General features: G+C 42.0%; 1 protein-coding gene across 1 annotated transcript in view; it reads left to right on the plus strand.

Moving 5' to 3' along the window:
• Positions 1-14,234: 14,234 nt before the first annotated feature.
• LOC122814427 (zinc finger protein 493-like) overlaps positions 14,235-16,832 on the plus strand; it is a 49,063-nt gene continuing 46,465 nt past the window's right edge. Inside the window, exon 1 of the mRNA XM_044087008.1 lies at positions 14,235-15,875. Within this exon, the coding sequence (XP_043942943.1) occupies positions 14,604-15,875 (1,272 nt within the window). The 5' untranslated portion in view covers positions 14,235-14,603. The remainder of the gene's footprint in view (positions 15,876-16,832) is intronic.

Consider the following 16,832-nt stretch of genomic DNA (forward strand, 5'->3'; position numbering starts at 1 on the left):
GATTGCTTATTCTTAATACAGTTCTTCTTCTTTTATCCTGTTTTATAAAATGCATTACCATCTGATTAACTTCATTAGTTAAGCAGATACTCAGTTTACAGAAGTAAATCCACATACAAGGAACCCCTACAATGTAAATGTAAAGGTAGGGGGTGTCATCTCCTGCCCAAGGGATCCCGAAGATGCTGGTTACCGTAGTGTTATCCCATACATCCTGTTGGAAAATACACACAAGAATAGTATTGATCAGAGTGAAATTACTGATCTTACTACATGGCATATGAACTCAGCAATAATAATCAGTGAATAACGGTCATTAGATCATTTTGTGAATTTCTAGCATTATCCACAAAAAGTGGTCCTATCCAGATAGCTCCATTTTAATGTTCTATACAAAGCTATGGAAAGATTTATTATTTATACCTTACAGACCTGAACTGCTTTGCCGTACTTTTTTTCTATTTGTTACTTACTCGTACTATTAATGTTATTTTCTACTCGCTGTCTTACGTAGTGTATTCCTACAAATCTTAACTTCATGTTTACATGAAGTCCCTTGTCTCTATTATACAAAGCTTTGTGTGTTATTTTTTTTTTCATTCTTTACTTGATTTAAGTGTATGTTTGTTTTGTTTTCAGAACAGATGTCTGTATATTCTTGCTTTTTTCCAGATGATGTGCCATAGATCAAAATACCTGTATGATACTTCACAGCTTTATTTAATGCAATTTAATTTCCAACAATTACCCAAAATGGAACTTAAACAAATCAGAACAAAATGATTGTATGTGAATGGCCGTCTCTAGTTCAGCTGACCTCTTGAATCCCCCATCTTACTCTCATTCTGACATGAATGTGTCTCTGTAGCTGAGGGTTCATTTCCATTTTATTGTGCTGGGCCTCTGACACTTCCCCCAGTATCTGTGTGTACCCCTAGCTGTCTGTATATTTAAGAATAGACAAAGCACTAAAACCCTTATTTGCAATGTCAGCAAGATGGCACATTAATCACTTATATTATTATTTAAACATGGATGGTAAAACATAAATAAGACCCTAAATATTCATCACTAAGAATTAAGTATCTGACCCATGGATGAAAAGTTTATTGTTGTTTTAGCATTATTCTGTCTAGGCTATATGATCCCTCCTTCTTGTATGTTCTTCTATACTTCAAGGTTTTCTCATATGCAGAAAAAAACATTATCCAATTTTCTTTTATATAATCAGGAAGAAAAGGATAAACTTTATGAATTCTCTCACAGAGTTTTTATTTTTAAGTAGCTGCATGCAGTTATGTTCCCTGAAAATGGTGTGAAAACTTGGGCTCTATCCATGTGGGGACTTTATCTTGTTAAAAAAGAAAAAAAAAGCATTTTCAGAAAGCCACATTAACCCCGTATTTGCAGATCTGCACCCCTTTTTTCCCGTCAGTAGTGGAAAAGCATTCTAAATAAACACAGTTGTCTGATTTAAAGGTGATATTTTTTACACTAGTTCTAATATATTTTTGATTTCTTGATTTTTACATTTAGGGTGATAGTAACAATTAAAACAGTTACAGTTGTCTTGTTAAATACCACTGTCTTTCTAGTTGCCTTCCTCTTATGTTAATCTGACCATATATCTCATTTCCTCTCTACTTTTACTGGCTTGTGTGAGTAATCACAAAATCATCATTTTTGAAATCCCTTCCCTTTGAAATCCCTTAAATTTATTGGCCATCCTACTGTATTTCATACTACCAGAATACAAAAGTGACCACCCCTTTCAATCCATCTTGCTGTTTTAAAAATAGTAACTCTCCACTAAACCTTAACTTTTTAAACAGGTAAAACTTAAGTTACCTACCATCACATCTAACTTCTCTAGTGCACACTGCAGTGTGCATTTTTTTCATCTTACCTTTAAGCATCCCTGTGACTAGCACTTGCTCTAATACCTGCTGGGAAGCACTAGGAAGCCTTAAAGTTATACAAGCACTCAACTCTCCTTGTTAATAAGGAGAAATTAATACTAGGCACTAAACAGCCTATAATTGCAAAGTACCTTGCTAAGGTAAGGGAAAACAGCTCCTGTACTTTACAAAAAAAAGCACCAAACCAGGCATGTCCAAGGGTCAGCTTCCGGCGATTTCTCCTATCCACCTGGTGAATCTGGGCATACTGGGGCAATGCAGCAATTGCCTCATGTACACAGACAACCCTCTCCTCCTGCCACCCAACACTACAACCTGTAAGAGATGCACTTACATAGCCAAAATGGAAGCAAGGCTCTCTCCACCCAAGATTGTGCTAGACAGTCAAGAGGAGAAGGTTAACACCCACACTACACCTCAAGCAACACATAGCCCTTCTAAACCCACGCCACCAACACCCACATATAGCAACACTAAATCCACATATGCAGAGGCCCTTAACTGTAACTTGCTCAAGCAACAAAGACCTCTGAACCTGAAATGCAAACAAACCCCAATCACAACCAAAGTGTCACATAGTTCACACCACCAGTGTGCCACCAGCAACAGCCCCTAAGGCAAGGCAATGTACCTAACACTTTAGTCATAGGTGACTCTATAGTCCGGCACACTGATGTCCCACTCTCCAGGTTGAACAAGGAGAAAATTACAGTCAGCTGCCTGTCGGGTGCCAGGATCCACCACATAATGCATGCACTCAAGTCACTCCACAACAAGTGCAAATATGACTCTGTTATTGTCCATGTTGGAGTGAATGACTTGAGATGTACCTCCCTGGATTACATGAAAATAGATGTGGAAGTGCTCTCAGATTATGTGGCCCTGGCAGGTATGACCCTAGCTCTGAGTAGCATCCTGCCTTCGCCCAGAATTATACCACAATATAAGGACAAAATGATTGACTTCAACACTTGGCTAAGCTTCTGGTGTCATTCAAAGGGGATCTATTATCTGTCTGCCTGGGACGACATGATCAACAGACCACGATGCTTTGCCAGTGATGGTCTGCACCTGTCGCCCCTGGGATTCAGGTTATTGGCTAAGGTTCTTGCCACCCCTATAGTGCCTTTTTTAGGCAAAGTTCAGTGGACAAAACCACCACAACAGGTACAAGCATGCAAAATCTGAAGGTAATGCTACTCAGTGCTAGAAATCTAAACCTCAAAATGCACTCTCTCGAGGCACTCCTAAAAATGGAGAACATCGATATCTGTGCAGTAACTGAGACCTGGTTCAAGGCTCCAGAGAGCACCCCTGCAATACCAGGCTACAACTCTTACGACACTTTTCGGCTACCAAACCAGCACCGAAACACTAAAGGTGGAGGAGTGTCAGTATTCACCAAGGATATTCCCACCACCAGACTAGTTGCCCAACACAATGTGTCTGAAATTCTCCAGGTGCAACTAACACTAGTTAAGACTGCAATCCAACTGTAGCTTGCTACAGATACCCCAACATACCCCAAGATTCTCATTACACCTTTCTAAACATACTGGACAATATTAAGATAGAACCAAACACCCTGCCATTAACTGTGAAAACTACTTATGTACCAACACCTTTGCCCAACGGTTCTTGGAATTCGTAAATTCCAACACCCTGGGATCAACTAATCCATAGTGCCACCAGGGGCTCCAGTATCCTAGACCAGGTCATTACCAATGTGGGAAATCGATGCTCCACACCTATGGTCACCCCCTCGTTAGTCAGGTCTGACCATAAGCTAATCACCCTTAACATCCACATCCCACCCCCACCTCCCAGTAAGGAAACCTCCATAAAAAACTTCTCTAAAGCCAGCTTCATGCTACTCAAGTCCGAAGTGACAAACTTCATGATACCCATGCAGATGGGATCTGAAAGTTCAACTCCTGAATTCTACACTAAGGCACTGTATGAGCACATCCACTCATGCATGAATCGTGCCATCCGAAATAGAACCAATATGGTCTCATCCAAAAAAAAAAGGAAGCCAATCTGGTGGTCCCCTGCCATAAACAAACTTTACAACAAAAGGAAGAAACTGTTGCAGAAAAGAGGAAAATCTCAAGATGCAAAAAACTCCCTTACCAGCCTCAGTAAGAAGTTGAGATCCCTCATAAAATCCTCCAAAGCTAGTTACGAAAATAAAATTGCCAAAGATTCCAAAGACAACCACAAGGCATTCTATAACTATGTCAAGAATCTAAATGGCAATGCTCAGATCTGCTCTGAGCTAAAACATAATGGCATTAAATATGCTGATCCCAAGGATATTGCCAATATCCTGGCAGATTGATTCAGTGCCAACTTCACCCCCCTCTCACCCCCTAAGTGGCCCATCTCAATACCGGAAGATTGCCAAATTCCGGTAATAACGGCCACACAGGTAAAAAACGCACTCTCCAAAACTAAGAATACAGCATCCATGGGACCAGATGACATCCCGGGATGTGTACTACATGAACTACAATATGAACTGGCACCTCACCTAAGTGTCATGTTTAATCATAGCTTCACCTCAGGTTTCGTGCCCACTGAGTGGTGCAGAGCTACAGTTATTTCACTCCACAAAGAGGGATCCACCTTGGATCCCGGAAACTACCGTCCCATCAGTCTGACGAGCCTTATCTGCAAGGCCATGGAGCGTATTATCATGGAACTTATAAACAAAGACATTGGCAACCTTCAAACACTGGACCCCACCCTGTTTGGGTTCGTGAAGGGCCGATCTTGTCTACTGGACCTGATTTACTTCTTTGAATCAGTCTACAGGGCCATGGACAAGGGTAAAGTGGTCCACACAGTCTATCTAGACCTTGACAAGGCCTTTGACACCATCCCCCACTCTGGAATCATAGATAAACTTACTAAGCTGGGTATTAATCCCTATGTCACCCAATGGGTTGCTAACTGGCTTACTGATAGAACCCACACTATAAAAGTAGCCGACTCCAAATCCATCTCCAGACAAGTGACAAGTGGAGTACCTCAGGGTTCAGTCCTGGGACCACTCTTTGTTTGGCATCTGCTTCTCTGAAGTACAGGCCAACACTAAGGGACACTGGCTAACAAAGTTTGCAGATGACTGCAAACTGGGAGCCATTATTGAATCCCCAGATGATATAGATACTCTACAAAAGGGCCTTACAGAAACAGATGCTTGGTGCCAGAGCCATGGGCTCGAGCTCAATGCCAAGAAATGTATAGTTATCCCCTTTGGGAAAAAACATGTACCCATGAATTACCATATAGGTGGCAGTACACTAAACACTGAAAGTGAGACTTAGGGACACAGGTGGACAGTTGTCTCACCTTCGATAACCACATCACCACAACAGTCAGGAAATCCTTCTATGTGGCACACCTCATCACTAAGGGCTTTTCATCCAGAAAAAAGGAGGTCATTGTCCCACTGTACTTATCCCTCAATAGACCCATTATAGAATACAATGCCCTGTTTGGTATGTACCTCTCAAGACATCTGCAACAACTGGGAAGGCCACAGAAATACCTCACTAAAAGAATCACAGGCCTAAAGCAGATGCCCTACAATGACCGCCTTAAAAAACTCCAGCCATACTCTGTCCCATATCATCTACTCAGAGGTGATCTCTGCTTAACATACAAGGCCATGTCAAACCCAGAGCTGTTGGACATGCTACACTTAAAGAAATCCCAATTACTCAGAGCCACACACTCCAGGGATTTAAACCTTGTCATCGCAATAAACAAAACATGCTGGAGGGATAAGTTCCTGACCCAGAGACTTTCCAGACTGTGGAATAGATTGCCCATACATGTCAAGCAGAGTACCTCTTTGGCCCTCTTCAAAAGGAACCTTGGCGGTTGGATGGGAGAAAGGAAATTCACCCTGGGGATCACGTCAGTTGCCCTGCTAGACAGGGGTCCAGGGAAGTAAATAGTGTGGGAAGAAATAGCCAGGGAATTATTATGGCTAGGCTTGTACAGCCCCTAGGGCTGATAGCCTCATACCAACCTATGAACAATGTACTAGTAAAAGCTGCAAAGTAGACTATATTATAAAATGCATAAAAGCAGAGTTTAAAGCATATGTTTCACTCTCACCCACCTAAAGTCCATTCTGAGTCCAGTTCAGAAGACTATTTCTAGGGGCACTACAGGACATGACTCCTTGCAGGGCCCCTCTCCCAACCTAGAAAATGGAGGCTGCAATTTCCTTCTTCAAAAATGTGACAGCCTTAATAAAGTAGTCTGTCAGACAAACTCTTGAAATTCTAGGTCATATGACTTCAACTATCCATGTGGCTCCTCTAGCCAGATTTCATACAATGGAATTACAATTGAGGTGGCCGCTGTGGTGCAGAGGTTAGCATGGTCACCTCACAGCAAGAGGTTCTCTGGTTCGATTCTCTGCTGGGGTGCCTTCTGTGCAGAGTGTGCATGTCCTCCCTGTGGTCATGTGGGTTTCCTCAGGGTGCTCTTGTTTTTTCCCACATTCCAAAGACATGCAGCACGTGGTTTGGGCATTCTAAATTGTCTGTAGGTGAGTGTGTCTGTGTAAGTGAGTGGTACAAATGAACAATGTTAGCAGGGCTAGCCACCCGATAGTGTAATCCTTGGCTCAAGATGATTGTCACTGTGGAAGTGACACCCCAACCCCATGTTCAAGATGAGAAAAAGGGCTGAGGATGGAGGGATGGAATTACAAAGGCTTCTAAGGAATTCCTGAGATCAATTGTCAGAACCCTTAAAAATAAACTCTTGTTTTGTTTTGTGTGTATAGGGAATTAGTTTGGTGAGTGAACCAAATGGACACCCTTTAAATGACCAGGTCACAACCAGACCCTAACCATGGATAAATCGGACAAGGCCTGGGGTATTCTCACCTTATACCTAAATGTGCAGGACACATGGAACTCATAAGAAAAGAAGTATGCATGTAAATATAAAAGAAATGTTAGTATTCATTTATGCTGTGAGAGTGCTGAAGGCACTCTTTGTGATAGGGACTTTGAAGGTGGTTATAGACCTTCCTAACAGTTACATACATACCCTCATAGGAAAACTCAATGACTGATGAGTTGAATGGGACTTTTGCAGACTCACACAAGTGGTTGTCACACAGAGGTACATTCCTAGAAACTATTACCAAGTGAAGCATTCCTGAGAAGATCTGTTTACTTCTGTCAGTAAACAACTGAAAAAATGTGTTTCAGAGTACCTTATATTCAAATCTGGGCAGTGAACAACTGCTCGCTGAATTTGAGAGGCCTGTATTGGTATACTTTTATTCCCTTGCTTCCCAGGGTCATTCAAAAGATGAAACAGAAGAGTCCAGAAATTATAGTAATTATTATCCTTTCTGGTTAGGTAGCATGGGGTCCTTCTACCTGCTGTAGTGGTAAGGGAAAGACTTTTCTGTTGCCATGGGGTGCCAGTCTTCTGATGCAGTGTGTGCATATTCTTTCCACCCTGAATATAGCAGCATGGAGGCTATGTCTATATTTACCTTCCAACAAATGTAGTCCAGTGAGGTGCAAAAAAATCTTGATGGAAACTAGGAGGCCTAGTCCCAAAAAATCATAATTAAGGAAATGTAACAGATTTATCCTGTGGTACCAAAGGAGGAACCTGTACCATAAAAAGGGGGGGATGTACCTATGGTACTTCTGTACCTCCCCAAACATTTTTCATCTGATTTAGAATACATTTCAGTGAGGGTACACCTCTTGGCCATTTCTGCTTATCTGCTGCTAGAATTTCCCTCACATTCAGGCAGTCTGTCATGCAGTTTTTGAAGGGCATTCTGGTCCTGAGAAAAATTGGCTCCAGCCTGTGACTTAAAACTGTATGTTAGAAAAAACTGACTCTGTTGACATTTTAACTGATATTATGTGCAACTGCAAAGTTTTTGTTTTGCATAACTGCATTTTTAATTGCAGTCCCATTCACCAAGAGTCATATAGTTCCAGGCCTTAATGTAAAAGGAGCCTTTAATTGAATTTCCGAAAAACAGGGTGACTCTGCATGCTAGCCCCCTCCTTCCTGTCCCAAGTCATTATGGAAATAAGTCTAAGCTAAGCTAATCTCTCCAGTTACCAGTCTTTTCTCCATGTAGCTTAGAACAAGGCAGAAATACGTCTGCACTTAATGGGCATTCACACGCTTATATAGACCACATTAAGGACATTAGAAAGATAAACAAGTTGTTTGCAGCTTTTACTGAAAACAAAAAAGAGACCACATGCTCAAGCAGACTGTTTAAAATGGATATTTTCAGCATTACCAGTCATCACAAAGTCAATAACAGTTCTGTTCGATGAAAGTCTGGACTCACACAACAGATCTACAGCAACCACTAGAGCCTACCTGAAAGGGGTTAGTGTGCAGGACATTTTAGAGGCCACCACATGGTCCTCAGTACACACCTTTCTTGAGCACTACAGATGGGCATTATCCTTATGGCTAGTGCTTTATTTCCTCCAGCCTTATTAAAAGCATGCTGCCCCTCTGTCCTAAATAATTGTAGCATAAGCCTCAACAAACTTCTTTGAAGTTATGACTGCTGCATTGATCCACATGAAGAACATAGTACAGCTGTGTAACAAACTGACCATAACTGGAGATGTTTGTGAGTGGTTACTGTTGCAGTGATCCACATGAAGAACATGGTACAGCTGTGTAACAAACTGACCATAACTGGAGATGTTTGTGAGTGGTTACTGTTACAGTGATCCACATGAAGAACATGGTACAGCTGTGTAACAAACTGACCATAACTGGAGATGTTTGTGAGTGGTTACTGCTGCAGTGATCCACATGAAGAACATGGTACAGCTGTGTAACAAACTGACCATAACTGGAGATGTTTGTGAGTGGTTACTGTTACAGTGATCCACATGAAGAACATGGTACAGCTGTGTAACTAACTGACCATAACTGGAGATGTTTGTGAGTGGTTACTGTTACAGTGATCCACATGAAGAACATGGAGCAGCTGTGTAACAAACTGACCATAACTGGAGATGTTTGTGAGTGGTTACTGCTGCAGTGATCCACATGAAGAACATAGTACAGCTGTGTAACAAACTGACCATAACTGGAGATGTTTGTGAGTGGTTACTGCTGCAGTGATCCACATGAAGAACATGGTACAGCTGTGTAACAAACTGACCATAACTGACCATATTTGTGAGTGGTTACTGCTGCAGTGATCCACATGAAGAACATGGTACAGCTGTGTAACAAACTGACCATAACTGGAGATGTTTGTGAGTGGTTACTATTACAGTGATCCACATGAAGAACATGGTACAGCTGTGTAACAAACTGACCATAACTGGAGATGTTTGAGAGTGGTTACTGCTGCAGTGATCCACATGAAGAACATGGTACAGCTGTGTAACAAACTGACCATAACTGGAGATGTTTGTGAGTGGTTACTGTTACAGTGATCCACATGAAGAACATGGTACAGCTGTGTAACAAACTGACCATAACTGGAGATGTTTGTGAGTGGTTACTGCTGCAGTGATCCACATGAAGAACATGGTACAGCTGTGTAACAAACTGACCATAACTGGAGATGTTTGAGACTGGTTACTGCTACCGTGATCCACATGAAGAACATGGTACAATTGTGTAACAAACTGACCATAACTGGAGATGTTTGTGAGTGGTTACTGTTGCAGTGATCCACATGAAGAACATGGTACAGCTGTGTAACAAACTGACCATAACTGGAGATGTTTGTGAGTGGTTACTGCTACAGTGATCCACATGAAGAACTTGGTACAGCTGTGTAACAACCTGACCATAACTGGAGATGTTTGTGAGTGGTTACTGCTGCAGTGATCCACATGAAGAACATGGTACAGCTGTGTAACAAACTGACCATAACTGGAGATGTTTGTGAGTGGTTACTGCTGCAGTGATCCACATGAAGAACATGGTACAGCTGTGTAACAAACTGACCATAACTGGAGATTTTTGTGAGTGGTTACTGTTACAGTGATCCACATGAAGAACATGGTACAGCTGTGTAACAAACTGACCATAACTGGAGATGTTTGTGAGTGGTTACTGTTACAGTGATCCACATGAAGAACATGGTACAGCTGTGTAACAAACTGACCATAACTGACCATGTTTGTGAGTAGTTACTGCTGCAGTGATCCACATGAAGAACATGGTACAGCTGTGTAACAAACTGACCATAACTGGAGATGTTTGTGAGTGGTTACTGTTGCAGTGATCCACATGAAGTACATGGTACAGCTGTGTAACAAACTGACCATAACTGGATATGTTTGTGAGTGGTTACTGCTGCAGTGATCCACATGAAGAACATGGTACAGCTGTGTAACAAACTGACCATAACTGGAGATGTTTGAGACTGGTTACTGTTGCAGTGATCCACATGAAGAACATGGTACAGTTGTGTAACAAACTGACCATAACTGGAGATGTTTGTGAGTGGTTACTGTTACAGTGATCCACATGAAGAACATGGTACAGCTGTGGAACAAACTGACCATAACTGGAGATGTTTGTGAGTGGTTACTGCTGCAGTGATCCACATGAAGAACATGGTACAGCTGTGTAATAAACTGACCATAACTGGAGATGTTTGTGAGTGGTTACTGTTGCAGTGATCCACATGAAGAACATGGTACAGCTGTGGAACAAACTGACCATAACTGGAGATGTTTGTGAGTGGTTACTGTTACAGTGATCCACATGAAGAACATGGTACAGCTGTGGAACAAACTGACCATAACTGGAGATGTTTGTGAGTGGTTACTGTTGCAGTGATCCACATGAAGAACATGGTACAGCTGTGTAACAAACTGACCATAACTGGAGATGTTTGTGAGTGGTTACTGCTGCAGTGATCCACTTGAAGAACATGGTACAGTTGTGGAACAAACTGACCATAACTGGAGATGTTTGTGAGTGGTTACTGTTACAGTGATCCACATGAAGAGCATGGTACAGCTGTGTAACAAACTGACCATAGCTGGAGATGTTTGTGAGTGGTTACTGTTGCAGTGATCCACATGAAGAACATGGTACAGCTGTGTAACAAACTGACCATAACTGGAGATGTTTGTGAGTGGTTACTGTTACAGTGATCCACATGAAGAACATGGTACAGCTGTGTAACAAACTGACCATAACTGGAGATGTTTGTGAGTGGTTACTGCTGCAGTGATCCACATGAAGAACATGGTATAGCTGTGTAACAAACTGACCATAACTGGAAATGTTTGTGAGTGGTTACTGCTGCAGTGATCCACATGAAGAACATGGTTCAGCTGTGTAACAAACTGACCATAACTGGAGATGTTTGTGAGTGGTTACTGCTGCAGTGATCCACATGAAGAACATGGTACAGCTGTGTAACAAACTGACCATAACTGGAGATGTTTGTGAGTGGTTACTGTTACAGTGATCCACATGAAGAACATGGTACAGCTGTGTAACAAACTGACCATAACTGGAGATGTTTGTGACTGGTTACTGCTGCAGTGATCCACATGAAGAACATGGTACAGCTGTGTAACAAACTGACCATAACTGGAGATTTTGTGAGTGGTTACTGTTACAGTGATCCACATGAAGAACATGGTACAGCTGTGTAACAAACTGACCATAACTGGAGATGTTTGTGAGTGGTTACTGCTGCAGTGATCCACATGAAGAACATGGTACAGCTGTGTAACAAACTGACCATAACTGGAGATGTTTGAGACTGGTTACTGCTACAGTGATCCACATGAAGAACATGGTACAATTGTGTAACAAACTGACCATAACTGGAGATGTTTGTGAGTGGTTACTGTTGCAGTGATCCACATGAACATCATGGTACAGCTGTGTAACAAACTGACCATAACTGGAGATGTTTGTGAGTGGTTACTGCTACAGTGATCCACATGAAGAACTTGGTACAGCTGTGTAACAAACTGACCATAACTGGAGATGTTTGTGAGTGGTTACTGCTGCAGTGATCCACATGAAGAACATGGTACAGCTGTGTAACAAACTGACCATAACTGGAGATGTTTGTGAGTGGTTACTGCTGCAGTGATCCACATGAAGAACATGGTACAGCTGTGTAACAAACTGACCATAACTGGAGATTTTTGTGAGTGGTTACTGTTACAGTGATCCACATGAAGAACATGGTACAGCTGTGTAACAAACTGACCATAACTGGAGATGTTTGTGAGTGGTTACTGTTACAGTGATCCACATGAAGAACATGGTACAGCTGTGTAACAAACTGACCATAACTGACCATGTTTGTGAGTGGTTACTGTTACAGTGATCCACATGAAGAACATGGTACAGCTGTGTAACAAACTGACCATAACTGGAGATGTTTGTGAGTGGTTACTGTTACAGTGATCCACATGAAGAACATGGTACAGCTGTGGAACAAACTGACCATAACTGGAGATGTTTGTGAGTGGTCACTGCTGCAGTGATCCACATGAAGAACATGGTACAGCTGTGTAACAAACTGACCATAACTGGAGATGTTTGTGAGTGGTTACTGCTGCAGTGATCCACATGAAGAACATGGTATAGCTGTGTAACAAACTGACCATAACTGGAAATGTTTGTGAGTGGTTACTGCTGCAGTGATCGACATGAAGAACATGGTTCAGCTGTGTAACAAACTGACCATAACTGGAGATGTTTGTGAGTGGTTACTGCTGCAGTGATCCACATGAAGAACATGGTACAGCTGTGTAACAAACTGACCATAACTGGAGATGTTTGTGAGTGGTTACTGTTACAGTGATCCACATGAAGAACATGGTACAGCTGTGTAACAAACTGACCATAACTGGAGATGTTTGTGACTGGTTACTGCTGCAGTGATCCACATGAAGAACATGGTACAGCTGTGTAACAAACTGACCATAACTGGAGATGTTTGTGAGTGGTTACTGTTACAGTGATCCACATGAAGAACATGGTACAGCTGTGTAACAAACTGACCATAACTGGAGAGGTTTGTGAGTGGTTATTGTTACAGTGATCCACATGAAGAACATGGTACAGCTGTGTAACAAACTGACCATAACTGACCATGTTTGTGAGTGGTTACTGCTGCAGTGATCCACATGAAGAACATGGTACAGCTGTGTAACAAACTGACCATAACTGGAGATGTTTGTGAGTGGTTACTGTTGCAGTGATCCACATGAAGAACATGGTACAGCTGTGTAACAAACTGACCATAACTGGAGATGTTTGTGAGTGGTTACTGTTGCATTGATCCACATGAAGAACATGGTACAGCTGTGTAACAAACTGACCATAACTGGAGATGTTTGTGAGTGGTTACTGCTGCCGTCCTGGTCCCCTCTGTCTTCGTAGAAACCTAGGGATGGAATGAGTGCCTGCATCCTTTCATCCTAAACCTGATCCTTCATTTCATTTTTTCTTCTGCTTTCTTCCTGGTTGTTCTCCTTAAGAAGTGTAGAACTCTGGGAAATTTCTCTGCCTCTGCAGCTTTGTATATCATGACAGACAGTGACCTATGAAGAGGCATGAAAGATCCAAAGATGTTATGAACAAATGTCACCTTTATGCCATGTATGTGCAGATGTACGCTTGGTACATAAGGTGACATCAGCCTGGCCAAGGTGGAAGGTGCTCATCTCTAAAATTCTGTCTGCATATTGGACCTTGGCCTGGGACAGAGTCCCTTGTTGCCATGACTACAACAGTGACTACACACAAATATCCACTGTGATGTTATGGTAGTTATACAATGGTACTTTCTCTGGATATGCCTCTGGAGTGTCAAACTTCATGAGGTATGTTACTCATTTTGTGTGTTGCTGAAAGTAATGTCGCAGTATAAACTTATATTAGTAAGTGATACTCTGTAATCTGCATACATTTCAGATGTTGTTGCACTTCATCATATCCAGTTATTACCTTGTTGTACTCAATTTCAATGTGCTCTGCACTTCTGTTCTTATTTGATCATGTGCACACATTTTGATGTCTTGATAATGTTTTTATTTATTGAAATTTGGTAACCAGTGCTAATCCAAAAGGACTAATTTTAACCACCCAGGGAAGTGCAGAAAGATGCATTTAAATGTCATACTACAAATATATTTGCATGAAAAGATGAAACAATGTTATGGGAATCAAAGTTACAGTACAGCTACAGTATAACTTTAGCAAATATTGGTAAGGAAAAGTGGAGAGGTATGCCTGTAGTTATGATTAATTGATGGTATATTTTATATTCAAAACTGTTGATTTTTGTGAATTATTTAGTTAGTTCTGTACTGTGTTTGTATTTCTTAAAGCTGTTTGTAGAGGACTAACTTCTCATAAATGAAGAGCCTGAAATGGTTTTGCTCTTTTTATCATGTTAATAGCAGAAAATGTTAAATTTAAAAATGGAAAATAAATCCATAATATTTAAAATGGATAAAGCTGCATGTGTGCTGTTGTGAGTAAAATGAAACCCACGTATTTCATCATTGTGATACAGAACTAATAATTAATCTGTTTGTAGGCAATGGGACCAGAGACTGGAGCATTTCCCGGAGTCAGCAGCCATCACTTGGAGTATCTGTATTACATTATGCTACAAATAACCTGCAGCACTCTAGTCAAATGCTGAAGGTCACCGACAAGCATCCTGTTATACCTGTAGCACAGCTTCATCCAGGAGACTCTTGCAACATGAACTCTGTATGTGACCAAAGTGCTATAGTACAGCAATGTCCATTAGTACGCCAGAGAGCTAACAAACAAAAGAAACAATATAAATGTCCTGAATGTAATAAGTGTTTCAAGCAGAAGAACCAGCTAGTAATACATGAAAGGATTCACACTGGGGAGAGACCATATAAATGTCCTGAATGCAATAAGTGTTTCGGACAAAAGGCCTATCTAGTAATACATGAAAGGATTCACACTGGGGTGAGACCATATAAATGTCCTGAATGCAATAAGTGTTTCGGACAAAAGGCCTATCTAGCAATACATGAAAGGATTCACACTGGGGTGAGGCCATATAAATGTCCTGAATGCAATAAGTGTTTCGGACAAAGGAGTGCTCTAGTACGACACAAAAAGACTCACATGGCAGAGAGAGAGAGACCATATAGATGTCCTGAATGCAATAAGTGTTTCGAACAAAGGGCCTATCTAGTAGTACATGAAAGGATTCACACAGGAGTGAGACCATATAAATGTCCTGAATGCAGCAAGTGTTTCAGAGAAAGAAGAGATCTAGTAATCCATGAAAGGATTCACACGGGGGAGAGATTATATAAATGTTCTGAATGCAGCAAGGGTTTCACAACAACTGGTAGCCTTAGACTTCATCTGTTAGTTCACAAAGAAGAGAAACCGTATAAATGTCCTGAATGCAGTAAGTGTTTCAGAAAAAGGATGCATCTAGTAATACATGAAAGGACTCACATGGCAGAGAAACCATATAAATGTGCTGAATGCAGTAAGGGTTTTTCACAAAGGGGGGATCTAGTAATACATGAACGGATTCACACAGGAGTGAGACCATATAAATGTCCTGAATGCAGCAAGTGTTTCAGAGAAAGAAAAGTTCTAGTAATCCACGAAAGGATTCACATGGGGGAGAGACCATATAAATGTTCTGAATGCAGCAAGGGTTTCACAACAAGTGGTAACCTTAGACTTCATCTGTTAGTTCACAAAGAAGAGAAACCGTATAAATGCCCTGAATGCAATAAGTGTTTCAGACAAAGGAGGAGTCTAGTTATACATGAAAAGATTCACAAGTTGGAGACACCATATAAATGTCCTGAATGCAGCAAGTGTTTCAAGCAATGCAGTCAACTAAAAGAACACACAAGGACTCACACGAGGGAGAGACCATATAAATGTCCTGAATGCGATAAGTGATGTCCTTCAAGGATGCAACTGCAGTCCTGACATATGGGTTGTCCTGCCACAGGCGATCCCTCGGTCGGCCGAATTCCAAAGTCTAGGTCCGGCGTCGGCTGATGTCGCCCCTTCCCTGATGTCAGTGCGCCAGGGGTATGAAGGCATTGGCCGACACCATCTTCTTCAGTCTTTCTTGCCGTGCGGTGCCCGAAGCAGAAGCAGTTCGCAAGTGCCGGTCGGCCAGCTCCTGTGATTTCAGATACCGAAGTCTTCAAAAGCTAAGTACCCCGTTGGGGACCTTTTCTTGCCTCAGACCGATGTCAGTTCAATCTGTTAAAGTTAATAATTGCTTGACTTGTGGAAAACAAATACCTCAAAGGGATTTCCACTCCTACTGCATACCCTGCCTAGGCCCAGCCCACGACGTCTCGGCCTGTACTGCTTGTGCTTCTTTTAACAGACGCACTCTCAAGCGTCGGGCAGAGTTTGCAGAGGATTATTTTGGGGGAGATTTTAGTTATATCATGCCGTCGGAGCAACCGACAGCACATTTACCTAAGAAACGAAAGGATAAAGACCGACACACGTGGTCTGCGGTCTCGGCCGACTCCACGCCCAGGCCTACCACGAGTGTCCCGGTCCCTGCTGAAGCGGTTTCACAACCGCTCCAAACCGACGACATCGCTCCACCGGTAACTTCGGTACCGGAGGCCAGCTCGGCGTCGGCCACAGAATTCCCCTCCGAAACCGAAGCCCAGGTGACTTCAGACACCATGTTTGTGGATAAAACTCCCCCAGCACGTGGGGCTGCCAGGCCTCCTGTGTCTCTGTCTATTAAGGCCTTCACACGAGCTAAAGCTGCCAAGCATGCCAAGTCTCAGCCTCCTAAAGCTGTTCCTCAGGGACCCTCCTCTAGTTCTCAGATTTTAAGTTTAGCTGAGGACCTGATTCAGTTAATTAGAGGCTCTCAGC

Source organism: Protopterus annectens, chromosome 10.part0 (assembly GCF_019279795.1).
Source record: "Protopterus annectens isolate FY-2018-M chromosome 10.part0, PAN1.0, whole genome shotgun sequence".
Taxonomy (NCBI): Eukaryota; Metazoa; Chordata; order Ceratodontiformes; family Protopteridae; genus Protopterus; species Protopterus annectens.